This window comes from Typopeltis vanoorti, chromosome 5 (assembly GCF_054136105.1).
Source record: "Typopeltis vanoorti isolate ZY-2024b chromosome 5, IOZ_Tvanoo_1.0, whole genome shotgun sequence".
Taxonomy (NCBI): domain Eukaryota; kingdom Metazoa; phylum Arthropoda; class Arachnida; order Uropygi; family Thelyphonidae; genus Typopeltis; species Typopeltis vanoorti.
The window spans coordinates 92,460,743-92,473,655 of record NC_143553.1 but is presented as its reverse complement, the minus strand read 5'-3'; the positions used below and the strand labels follow the sequence as shown (position 1 = coordinate 92,473,655).

Genomic DNA, 12,913 nt, shown 5'->3' with positions numbered 1-12,913 from the left:
TAATGTATATCCTAGTACGTTGTAATTTCCTTAAATAATATAGTGAAAAAAAAAAAAAAAAATATATATATATATATATAGTGAAAAAAAAAAAAGTAGAAAATGTGTTTAAGACAGAAATACAGCTTGTCTAAAGATGCTTGAATGAAAAACTCGAGCAAATGAGAATGATAGAGAAAAACAAAAACAATGGGCAACTTGCTTGATGGAAAGGAGGACATTTTGAGAAAGTGGGTAGAATATTTTGAAGATCTCCTTCAGGATAAAACAGATTGGAAACTAACGTTCCAGAAGAAGAAGATGAGCTTAACAAATCCCTGTCAAGTATAAGAAGAGCTGAGACAGAGGAAGTACCAGAGCTACACGAGGTAGAATTAGCCCTAAAGAAAATGAAAAATAATAAAGCACCTGGCAAAGATGGAATACCAGTTGAGCTATTAAAATATGGTGGGCAATCACTATTAATCAAAATTCATGAGTGCTTGTCAGAGGTATGGAAAGCTGAGTCTAGGCCTATTGAATGGGATACTGCTATTATCTTACCTATCCATAAGAAAAATGACAAGTCCCTGTGCCAAAATTATAAGGAATGTGTAAATCACTGTTAGCAGTGATTTACACATTTTTTTTCAGGGATACTGGCAGCTAGATTGCAACCTTTCATAGAAGAAACGCTGGTTAACTATCAACGGATAGTCACCCAGCATTTCTCCATTATCAATGGATAATGAAGAAATGCTACAAGTTTAATATCAATCTGCACCATTTATTTGAGGACTTTAGACAAGCCTATGTTAACATTAATAGAGATAAGCTATTAAAAGTTATGAGGGAATTCCAAATTCCATCTAAATTGATAAGATTAGTTAAAATGACACTCAGAAATACCATGTGTAAAGTGCAAATACAGGGTGAACTCACATCAGAATTCAGGATTACAACTATCAACAGTGCTTTTCAACCTATGCCTTGAAAAGGTAATAAGAAATGTAATCATAAACAAAGGTGGAACTACTATGAATAGAAGTCTACAGCTTTTGGCTTTTGCAGATGTCGTGGACTGTATTGGAAGGATCAAGAGAAGCCTTAGAGAGGGTTATAGACAAATGAGGGAGGCGGCAAAGAAAATGGTGCTACAAACAAATGAAACTAAAATAAAATACTTAATTGCTGCCAGAGATAAACAAAAATATGGAAATATCCAAAGTTTCACTGTAGATGAAGAAACCTTTGAACGAGTACAGCAATTCACATATTTGGGTTCAGTAATAATAGAAAGTAATGATGTGTCAGTTGAAATTACTTATAGAATAGCTGCAGCAAATAGAGCTTATTATAGTATTCAACTACTATTAAAATCTAATTTGATTTCAATAAAAAAAAGTAAAATCCCAGTATATAAAGTAATCCTTAAACCCATACCATCAGCTGTGAAACATGGACAATGATCCAGAGATCAAAACCGATTACAAATATGGGAATGAAAGGTATTAAGAAAGATATTTAGCACTATTAATGAGAATAGATTTTGGAGAGTGAAGAACAACAAAGAAATAATGGAGAAATTCAATGACGTGGATATTATTACTGAAGTAAAGTGAGAAGACAGAGGACTAGGATATGTTCAGCAAATGAGGGATGACAGAGCTGTAAAAAATGTCTTCATGTTTGGACTGGGTGGATCTAGACCCAGAGGACAACTAAAAATGGAGAGGCTTGATGATGATGTGGAGGATGATTTAAAGAAAATCAGAGTAAAGAATATTGGAGGAATAAGGCACAGAATCATGAAGAATGGAAGGCTATCCTGAGACAAGCCAGGCCCAGGTCCTAAATGGATTGTAATGCCAAAGAGTAGTAGTGTCTGAAGTCACTACTACTCTGTGTCTGTTAGTGACTGGAAGTCAGTCACTAACAGACATATCACCAGTCAAATAAACAGTTCTCCTCTGGATGGCATCAAGAATTTTCAGGAAAGTTTTTGGTGCACTACCTTGAACATGAGAACAGTTTTCTAAGCTTGGATAACTTTGTAATTTGCATGAAGTCTCAGTACTAGATGACTGTCTTGAACAGAGGAGTATACTAAAGGACACATTTTTAGAGGATGTTATAATGTGATGTTTATTTTTGCAAGGGAAAAAAAAAGCAGGAATACATGCATTTAAAGTCACTAGATTGGCCTCACTCGAAAGAATAATTTTATTAGGGCGGTGCATTTAAGGTCCTGGTTGTAGACCTTGAAACTTGGGATGACTGGAGTACTGCAAAATTTTTCAAATGAGCAGAAGGAACAGAGTACCATCAAACTATGTATAGGGTTACTAGTCAGTAAGAGCTCATTTATGTATAGGGGAAAAAAAAGAGAATAGATGATAGAACAGAATCCTGCATTGATTGAGCAGAAAGAATATTGCATTCCATAGCTGATGACTTCCTCTCTTCTCTACAAAGGCTGGAAGACAGATCAAAGGATGGTGATTGGTTGAGCAGGCCATAGTGCTAGACCAAATATGTAAAGAACAGCAGCAGGTTCTCCAAACTTTTTCATGAAATGTGTTTAGCAGTAGGTGATGAGATCTGCTGGGTACATCAAAAATGGTGATGCTTTTACTGGTGGTGAGTGATCATCAGGTATGAGGAAGCTAACCGTTGATGGTCATCTCATTATTTTAGAGATGACTGAGGTGAGAATAATGGATCAATAGTTTGATTATAGATTACTGCTTTTTTTTTTTTTTTTTTCTGGAATAAACATGAATACATACTTAAATTAAGGGGATATTAAATCCCACATAGTTTTAAAACCGAATAAGAAACTCAAAGATTGGAATCAGAGAGATTCTTGCCGAATATAGTATAGTAAACTATAAAGTATCGGCGACACTAGCGTTAGCCAATGCAAGTGATCCTAGTACGTAGTACAATACTGGACGAAGTTCAGATCGCTATTCTTAGGTATTTTCCATAATGTAAAAACACATTTCCTAGGAAATGTATGCTGTTATCACATTATGGAGGGAGGTCACTACCCAGACCAGTTTCAGCCTTTTTTGAGGCCTCATCAGTGAGTAGCTAGACCTAATACCAAAGTGTATAGCGAAAAGAACTTATATACTTAAGTAACTTAATGGTTGCACCTGTTTGGAAAACTCGTTCGCAGAGTATATAAGTTCTTTTCGCTATACACTTTGGTATTAGGTCTAGCTACTCACTGATGAGGCCTCAAAAAAAGGCTGAAACCGGTCTGGGTAGTGACCTCCCTCCATAATGTGATAACAGCATACATTTCCTAGGAAATGTGTTTTTACATTATGGAAAATACCTAAGAATAGCGATCTGAACTTCCCTCACCTTTGCAACGAGTCGTCCGGTATTGTACTACGTACTAGAATCACTTGCATTGGCTAACGCTAGTGTCGCCGATACTTTATAGTTTACCATACTATATTCGGCAAGAAACTCTCTGATTCCAATCTTTGAGTTTCGTATTCGGTTTTAAAACTATGTGGGATTTAATATCCCCTTAATTTAAGTAATGTTTTCATTGCCGAAATGAAGCTTATTAGCTCTTTATACTTATGAATACATACTTTCTTCCATGTACTGTGTTAGATTCAGCTGAATGTTAGTTTCTATGTCCCTCAATTGTGTTTAAAAGTTCAAAACTTTTTGAACACAATTGAGGGACATACATGCCACGAAGAGTAGATGCTTTTTTTTTTTTTTTATCTAGGCTATTTAAGATTCTACTGATGTCTTTCTGGCAAAAGACCACAAAGCATCTTCCCCACTGTTTCTGATCTATTAGGAGGTGATTTGCCTTGGTTGTTTATGCTGGAATTGGAAGACAAGAATGATACCAAAAAGTCAGCTTTATCTTTAGTATTGCAGTAGTGCCATCTGGATGAGAAAGAGGTCAATCTTGTGTCCTTTGATGCTATTGTAGTGCAAAAGCACACAAGATTGAGAATGCCTGAGGAAAGGGCATTCAGTGGAAGAGGAGACTTGCACGAGACTGTGGGTGGTTTGCTGAGAAAAGAGGTCACCTCTACCATCTTAGAAGGAGAACTTGTTAAGAAAAGATCAAGGGTGTTGAGAATTTATTCTAGTTGATAAATAATTCACATTAGATCAATGCTAATGTGAATTTAGCAATTACTTCTGAATCTCTTTCAGCTCAGTTGGAGTGGACATTAAAGTCACTCAGATAGGACTTCACTGTTCAGATTGTTGGAGTGTAACAAATCAAGTTTCCTTTATAGAAGTGGTCAGGTTGATTTCAGAATTTGTAACCAATAAATACAGTGCATCATGAATCTAAATGAATGAGGAAAAAAATGTTTTAAGTGAGAAAAGGTCAAAAACAGGATTTCTACATTTGGCATTCTCTGGTATGGGATGTTAGATCACAAAGTCACAAGAATAATATAGTGTGGTTTGGACAATCAAGGTGTACATGGTTTGGTTTTTGTGGCTAATATTTGAAGTTGTCAGAAACAGAACATTTGGTCTTCTGGGGTGTATGTAAGCGTGAAGTACATTATTTATAAGCTGTGAATAAACAAAATGGATGTGCAGATGATTTTTTCAGGTAGTATTTTTTTTTCATGTTTTGTTATTTTTTGTGGGAGATTTTAACTGTAGACACTGACTGTTTTTCTTCTCATGGTTCATTTAATTAAATAACTGCATAGAGGACAGAGAATGGGAACAGTAGAGTTGAAAAGGGCTTAGCAAAATTTAATTTCACACACTCAAAACTAAAATGAGTGCAATGGTAAACTGCATATTGCATCTTTTGGTATTTTCAGAAAGAAAGTAGAGAACTGGGGTGCTTGAAAGTCAATGATGGATAAATGAGAGACCTCAAGGCAGCCTTTTAAGGAATGTGGAGAATTGGCCTAATGTCCAATCCTCACCTTTACATGGTACACCCTATTACATATCTACCTGGATACTAAATGAGCGAGGATGGACTAGCAATTGGGGATTTAGCCAACCAAATTCTCACTAGCTTAAACCATAATGCAAAATTATTGTACAATATGACAGAATGCCAAGCTGGCTGGTGTATGATATATCATATTATGCAATACCATTAACTGAGATTAGCTCTGCTAACACATCAAGGATGTGTTAGCAGAGCTCATCTCAGGTTAAACAGAATGGGAGGGACAAAGTTAGCAAAACAAGTGTTCTTTGACAGGAAATAGAACCCTAGGAAGACAAAAATCTAGGGTGACTGATACATTGAAAAGTGTGCCTTAGAAGACAGAAATATAATATCAGATAGTATTACCAAGTCAGTAATAATGTAACTTTTTTTTCCTGTAGTATATCATAATATCCTGTATTCCCCCCCCCCCCCAAAAAAAATTAGACAACTATTTTTTTAAATATTGATAATTATTAATGATTTGTAGTAATCAAATATTTTAATAGCTGTACTTACTCTTCGAAATAAGTAGCCATGTTATTTTCACTTAGATCTAATTCTTTTAGACTTTCAGCATATTGACTGTTTGCTATATACCTTAAATCACATCCTCGTGCTCTAGTTCCCAACAAATTCAAATACTGTAAACCTAAAGGTGCGTCATTTATAGTTATGCTGGCAGAAGAATATAGTTCAGCTTTATGTCTTTTTATTTTATGTTTCACATTACACTCTTCCTGGTTAACAAAATAGCAAGATTCAAGATCACTATTTTTTGATAAAATCCTATTAAGACATCCATTAATCTGGCTGTTACTGAGATCAAGGTGATGTACTTGAGGCAAAGCATTTAACAGACTTGACAGCAGTTCACATAAGGCTTCATTTTTGGAAAAATTCAGCCTGTTGTTTGAAAAGTCCAAAGCCGTAAGATTTCTGAATTCAGATATTTTTGGTATCAGTTCTACAATATCTTTCTGCACAAGAGAATTAAAATGAAAGGAAAGTCCTCTGATATCCTATGAAAATAATTAAAAATTATTTGTATGCATTCAAGAAAATACATCTCACTTAAGTACAGCAAATTTACCATTAACACAGATTTTTCAATAATGGTATGACTAACTGAGTATAATGTTACTCATTAGCTGCAGTATATGAATACAAGTTCAAGGTGATAAAGATAAAAAAAAAAAAAAATATCTTCTGTTGCATAAGAAAAATGTATACCTAGTCTTGCCATAAATACTGTTACAACTTCTGCATCTCCCCCCTGCTGACAGAACTGCATGAGCCTGGTTCCTCTTAGTGGCACTGCACAGCCAGCATTCATGTATTTATCAGTAGAGAGTTGTCTAGCTATACAGGTTAACATGCAGTGGAGTGATTATGAAAACTATGTAGCTGTAAAAGCACTACAAGTTTGGAATGCAGCCACCTGTTATTTTCAACATGCCAGAAACACTCAGGATCAGTAGGATGTTTGTATATCGGACTGTTAACCATAATAACGATACAAAAAACATGAATGCCAAAGAACAGGTCGATCATGCTGCATTTGGAAGCTATAGCTTGCAAGGGCTGTGAAGGCATGCCTCCATGGTAATCCTGTGAGAATGCAGAAAGTGATGTCACGAGAGATGAATGATTTGCAAACAATGATGTCATGTGTACTAACTGATAACTTGGAGGTGAGAGCCTATCACCACCAATTATGCAGCAGAGGGTGATAAAATCAAAGGCACTTCTCCAGCAGTACACAAATAATAGAGATATCCTCTTTACTGATAAGATTTTCACCATTGAAGTTGTTTAACCACAAAAATGATTGGGTATGTGCCTCAGATAGTCGCCCAATACATACCATAGCACCCAGGATTCAGAGAGGTCATCACTCCACATCAGTGATAGTTGGTTTTGTGTGTGTGTGGGGGGGGGGGGGGGGTAATCAAAGTTGCATTTCTGCTAGAAAGGGATCAAAGCCTCTGCCAAAGTGTATCAAGACACCATGCTAGAACCAGTGGTAGGGTCCCTGAACAACACCTTGTTTCATAGTAGGCAGTGGCCCCTCCAAAAGGACTTGGAGGGTCCACTCAAAGTGCTATGCATTATGGGAAGGGCAGCTAACCAGACCGTTTTCGAACTTTATTGAGGTCTCATCAGTGGGAGCCAGATGCATGGAAATAGGACTTCAGCCTTGGTATCACCTCTAGGTCAGGCTCCCACTGATGAGACCTAAATAAAGGTTGAACGCGGTCTGGGTAGTGACTCTTCCCATATTGCATAGTATTATACATGTCTATACTTTGCATTATGGGATACTAAGGCAAGTGATGTGAAGTCATTAGTATATATGAGTTGCCCTGTTCTGATATTACTTCAGGTGCAAAACTTTGTGTGCTTATACTTGGATAAAGGTTTAAACCAAGAATATAATTTTTTTGGATCTTTAATTTATAGTACAATCAGGTGGAAAAACTTCCAACAGATCTCAGATCCAACTTGTATACAGCTAATTTACTGTTTTGAGTAATTTCTCTATTATTCCATATAACGTTATTCAGCTCACTTCTTACCATACCAGTTGTTACTAATTCTGTTGTCTATTTCAATATTTAATTTACCATCTTCACTAAAAAATGTGCCTAAATAGATGAAAATATTTTACATGTTCTATAGGTTAACCATTTAGGATACAGCTGATGTTTTCAATGTTTCTGCCTATTTTCAGTATCTTTGTTTATCAGTGTTGATTTTGATACCAAATTTATTACAACAGTTATTCAATTTAGTCAAGGAATCTTGCAGATATACTGGATTTATTCAGAAATATAACATCACCTGCATAAAATAAAGAGCTAAGATTAACAACCGATTTTGATATCAGATATAATACAAACTTTCCTTCATAATGTGATCCATATAGTTAATAATAGTGGAGATAATGTGCACCCTTGTCACACCTGATTTTACCTCATGCTATTCCTGTACCTCCTTCAAAGTCTAACTGCTGGCTTACAGCTTAAATATAAACTATGTATTGCTTGATATAATGTCCAATTTACACCATATAACTGTAGTGTTTTGAAGAGCTTTTCTTTCAACTAAACTTAAATACAAATCCTTGTTACATTCCTAAGTTTTCTTAACTATTTCTCGTAAAGTGAAAATCTGATCATGACAACCTCTATTCGGCCCTGAATCCAGCTTGTTCTTCATCAAGCAAGCTTACCTTCCACAGTTTTTCTTATCCATTTCTCAAGTACACTTGCATAAATCATACTAAGAACATCGCTAGGGAAATGTCTCTGTAATTCTCACATTGTTTTATTTCCCTTTCATAGATAGGTACTAAGATAGCTAGGCTCCACTCATCTGGAATTTTATCCTCTGATCAGACGTTCTGAATTATGCAATGCAATCACTGTAAACCTTCTATATATATATATATATATATATATATATATATATATATATATATATATATATATATATATATATATATATATATCTCCATGTTTGAGATTTCTGGTCGAATTTCATCTACTCCAGCTACTTATTTACAAATTTTAGGTTTTTGATGACTTTTTCTATTTCGAGTATGGATATGTATTCCTGACTGCATTCCTGTTGGGAGTTTTCTACCACCATGTTGACAATGTCTTATTTAGCAGTCATTCAAAGTAATTACTCCAGACATCTACAATCTTTACCTTCACCATTCATGTCACCTTTATCTTCTCTGATTCCTTTTACAGAACTCTTTTCTCCATTTCTAAGCTTTTTCAATAGCCTCCAGAATATTTTGCCATCTTCCTGATATTTAAATTCTATGGGTCAAAGCTATATAATTGAGAGATCTCCACATAAGCCTTAAAAGGAATGCAGACAACTGACCAGGACTTCAGACCTAATGTCCAATCCTCACCTTCTGACAATTTGGGATTTAGCAGATAAATTGTATTCGTATTGGCTTAAGCCACAAAATAAAATGATGGCAACATAAGAGAATTTCATGCCAACTAGGGCATTGCCCAGTTAAACAAGGCAACCATTGTTTTCACCAGGGAACTGGGACGAACAGTGAAAAGTCAGCTACTGGATCAAATCTTAAAACACATCCCAACTCGACATCACAGCAGTTCAAGATCAGTACTGTCAACATAAGAAATTGAACTTGCAGAAGAATTGGGTAATACCAGATCGACACAAACTGGGTGACAAACAAAAAAGACAAAAACTGGTGAGGTCATTCTAAGCAATAAATACAAAATGTTATATCCAGGCAATAACAATCAGGGAAAAGGAGGAGTAGCTATAGTATTCAGCACTAAGTATAAGGCTAATCTTGAATGGCAAGCAATATCAAGTAAAGTGATGTGGGCAAATATCAGAATGGGAACTGGACAATCAGACTTATTTGTGCCTATGGTCCCACAGAAGGTTCTACTAAGGTAAAAGTTGTGGAATTTTTTTGAGGTTTTAGAGAAAGCAACTGACACAATGAAAAAAGAAAAGTTGGTCCTTGTTGGGGGAGCTAAATAGTAGGGTAGAAAATGATTGTCAGACATATAGAAATATTTTGGGAAAATTTGGAGAAAAGAACAAACCTGTTCGATTTCTGCTCAGGACATGGACTGGTTATTACTAACACAATGTTCCAACATAAAAATGTGCATAAATTCACATGGAAAGGCAAGGAATAAGAAAAGTCTCATTGACTATGTTACCGTTGATAATCATGTTTTCTCACTGGTGCAGGACACTAGAATGTACAGAAGATTTGAAATTGCATGTGATCACCAATTAGTCTTGAGCAGAATAAAATTGAATTTCATACTGAAAAGAAGAACTTGTAAGGAAAGTTTTAAAGAGAATAAAAGTTGAGCAGCTCCCAGATGTGAACTGTACACTAAAATACATAAACATTATGTATTTTAGTATACATTAAACAAAAACTATTGGGATCACTGAGACGTGGTTGACAGAAGAGGATATAATAACAGGAATAGAAGTCGCTGTGTACAGCATTTTTCGGCAGGATAGGAGGGGAAAGCGTGGTGGTGAGGTACTACTTATGATAAGTGATGACCTATGTCCTCTAAGAGTGGAGGCTTTGGAAGGCAGTGAGACAAATGATTTTGAGAGCATATGGTGTGAGGTAGAGGTGGGCAAGACAGGATATTTAGTGGGGTGTTGCTACAGACCCAGAAGATGGGGACCAGGAGATGTTTAGACAATTAAGTTTGGCAAGTGCAAGAAGAAGAAGAATGATTGTTATGGGAGATTTTAACTACAGTAGTATAAATTGGAGAGAGGAAGATGCATGTAGCAGTAGGGGAATGGAATTTCTAGAATTCTTTAGGGACAAATGTCTTAGGCAACACGTAACAGAGGGAACAAGAGGTTCAAGAGTTTAGGATTTGGTTATAGCATCAGAAGAGTTGATAATAACTGAGATGACATCTCTCCCACCAGTTGGAGAGAGTGACCATATGGTTTTGACTTGGAAAATGAATAGACATGCAGGAGTATCAAAGAGATGGAAACTTATGTGGAATTATAAAACAGGTGATTATAATAGTCTTAGACGTCAACTTTGGGAAGTTTCATGGAGGGAGGAATTGGAAGGGCGGGATATCATTAGTGCGTGGGAAATTGTGAAAGAATATTTGTTAGCAGCAATGGTAAGTTGTATACCACGAGTGAAGAAGAGGACACAATTTGGAGTAAAGTGGATGACAAACAATATTAAACAGGAATTGCATGCAAAAAAGAGGCTATGGAAGAGATATAAGCAGACAGGTGAAGAGAAGATGCATGAAGAATATAAGACACAGACCAGAAGAGTGACTAGTGTGATAAGGAAAGCAAAACTGGAATATGAGAGGAGATTGGTCCTAAGATCCAAAGAAAATCCTAGGGAATTTTTTAGCGATGTGGCCAGTAAGAGGAGAAATGACTGTGGAAGAATGATATTGTGGGATAAAAATGGGAATAAAGTGACTGATGCAGAGGACATAGTGGAATTGTTCAATAAGCACTTTATTGGAGTATTTCATCCTAGAGGAATCAGTTTTAATACTAGAGGGATAGGGCAGGTTCACAGTTTAGAGGTACAGGAGGAGAGTGTGTTTCAGATACTGAGTACTCTGGATGTCAGTAAAGCTTTGGGACTGGATGGTATCTCACGAGTTTTGAGAGAATGTGCTAGGGAACTGACAGTGCCTTTAACCTGGCTTTTCAATGAAAGTCTGGCTGCAGGAAAGGTGTCCAGGGAATGGAAGGAAGGTAAGATAGTGCATTGCATAAGGGTGGTAACAGACTGGAAGTGTCTAATTATAGGCCAGTTTGTGTGTCATCAGTAGTTGTTAAGATCTTCGAGAAAGTAGTGAGGGACTGTATACAGTATTGGGCAGATGAGGGTAATGTTATCTGTGAGAGTCAACATGGATTTGTGAAAGGGCACTCTTGTTTTAGCAATATGCTAGCCTTTTATAATAAAGTTACAAGAACATTAGATGAGGGAAAGCTGATATTTAAGTTGCAGCACATGGGTCTGGATGTCAGATTGCTCAAACTGGATTCAGGATTGGCTGTCTGATAAGTATCAGAGAATTGTGTATGGTGGAGCAGTTTCAAGGAGGCAGAGGGTTACAGGTAGGGGTCCCACAAGGCTCAGTACTAGGACCTATATTGTTTAACCTTTATATCAATGACATTGCCAGTGGATTGCAAGGGGATGTTCAGGTGTTTGCAGATGATGAGAAGCTGGGAAGGATTATTAGTAATAGTGCAGATGTGGTAGCCCTGCAAGAGGATTTAAATAAGCTAGATAGATGGGCAAATGAATGGGGTGTCAGTTTAATGCAGCAAAATGTAAGGTCTTGAGGTTTGGGAAACATCGATGGGATGCTGCATACTCTATGGGAGGAGTTATACTGGAGGAAGTAGGGGAGACAAGAGATCTGGGGGTTGATGATTGATAGAAACCTGAAATTTAGGGGACGTATTGCAAAGGTGGTGAAGGTAACACAGAGGATTGCTGCAATTATGAGAAGGACACTGCCTGCAGAGATAAAATGGTTATCATTCCGTTGTATAAGTCTCTGATCAGACCACACTTAGACTATTGTTCTCAGATTTGGTTCCCAGGATTTGAAGGGGATAAATTAACTGTGGAAGGGTACAATTTTGGTTATGAGGATTGGCCGAGGGAATGTGGACTGCAGAGTTTGGTGGATAGAAGGAGAGGTGATATGATTGAGACTTTTAAACTGTTGAGAGATGGTTACAGGGTTGACACTGGGGAGTTCTTTCGCTTGCTTGAACAGCGGGAAGGAGTGATGACAATAGGCCATCCCTGGAAGTTACGAAAGGAAAATGTGAGCAAGAGGGTGAGGAGTGGTTTTTTCTTTCCATGGAGGGTGGTTGAACCGTGGAATGCATTGCCTGATGGAATGGTGAGAGCGAGAATGGTCAATGAGTTTAAGGAGTGGTATGATAGACTGTGTTTCTTAGGAAGGACCTCCCACGATGAGTCTTTTGACTCCATGGAGACCTGAATAATAATAATTATTATTCAAGAAATAATGAAAAAGTATGAAAACAGAACCAAACTTTGATGATTCAGCAGGCAAGCCATGAGGAAAACATGATTGATATAGCCAGAGAGGCATGTGGTGAGGTTGTCTGCATGGATAGAAAAATCAGAAATCCATGGTGGACACAGGAAGTTAAAGAGGCAGTGAAGGGAAAAGAAGAAAGCATATCAAAAGTTCCTGGCAAATAAATCAGCTTATACAAAGTCTTGGGAAGACTTTGATAAGAACATAGAAAATAAATATCAGGAGAGCAGCAAAATATTCCGGAGGATGTTGAAATGGAGAAAAGAATAATGTATAAGAAATTAGATATGATAAAGGTGACATGAAAACTGGAGAAAAAGATATCCTTGATGTATGGAGTAATTAT

At 36.7% G+C, this 12,913-nt stretch overlaps 1 protein-coding gene across 6 annotated transcripts in view; it reads right to left on the bottom strand.

Moving 5' to 3' along the window:
- The window catches only part of LOC150106651 (leucine-rich repeat-containing protein 14-like), a 168,153-nt gene that overhangs the window by 29,350 nt on the left and 125,890 nt on the right, over window positions 1-12,913 (bottom strand). For all 6 annotated transcript variants that reach the window (XM_090392609.1, XM_090392604.1, XM_090392606.1 and 3 more), the window contains one exon: window positions 5,456-5,958. In XM_090392609.1, coding sequence (XP_090248735.1) covers window positions 5,456-5,958 — 503 coding nt within the window. The remainder of the gene's footprint in view (window positions 1-5,455; window positions 5,959-12,913) is intronic.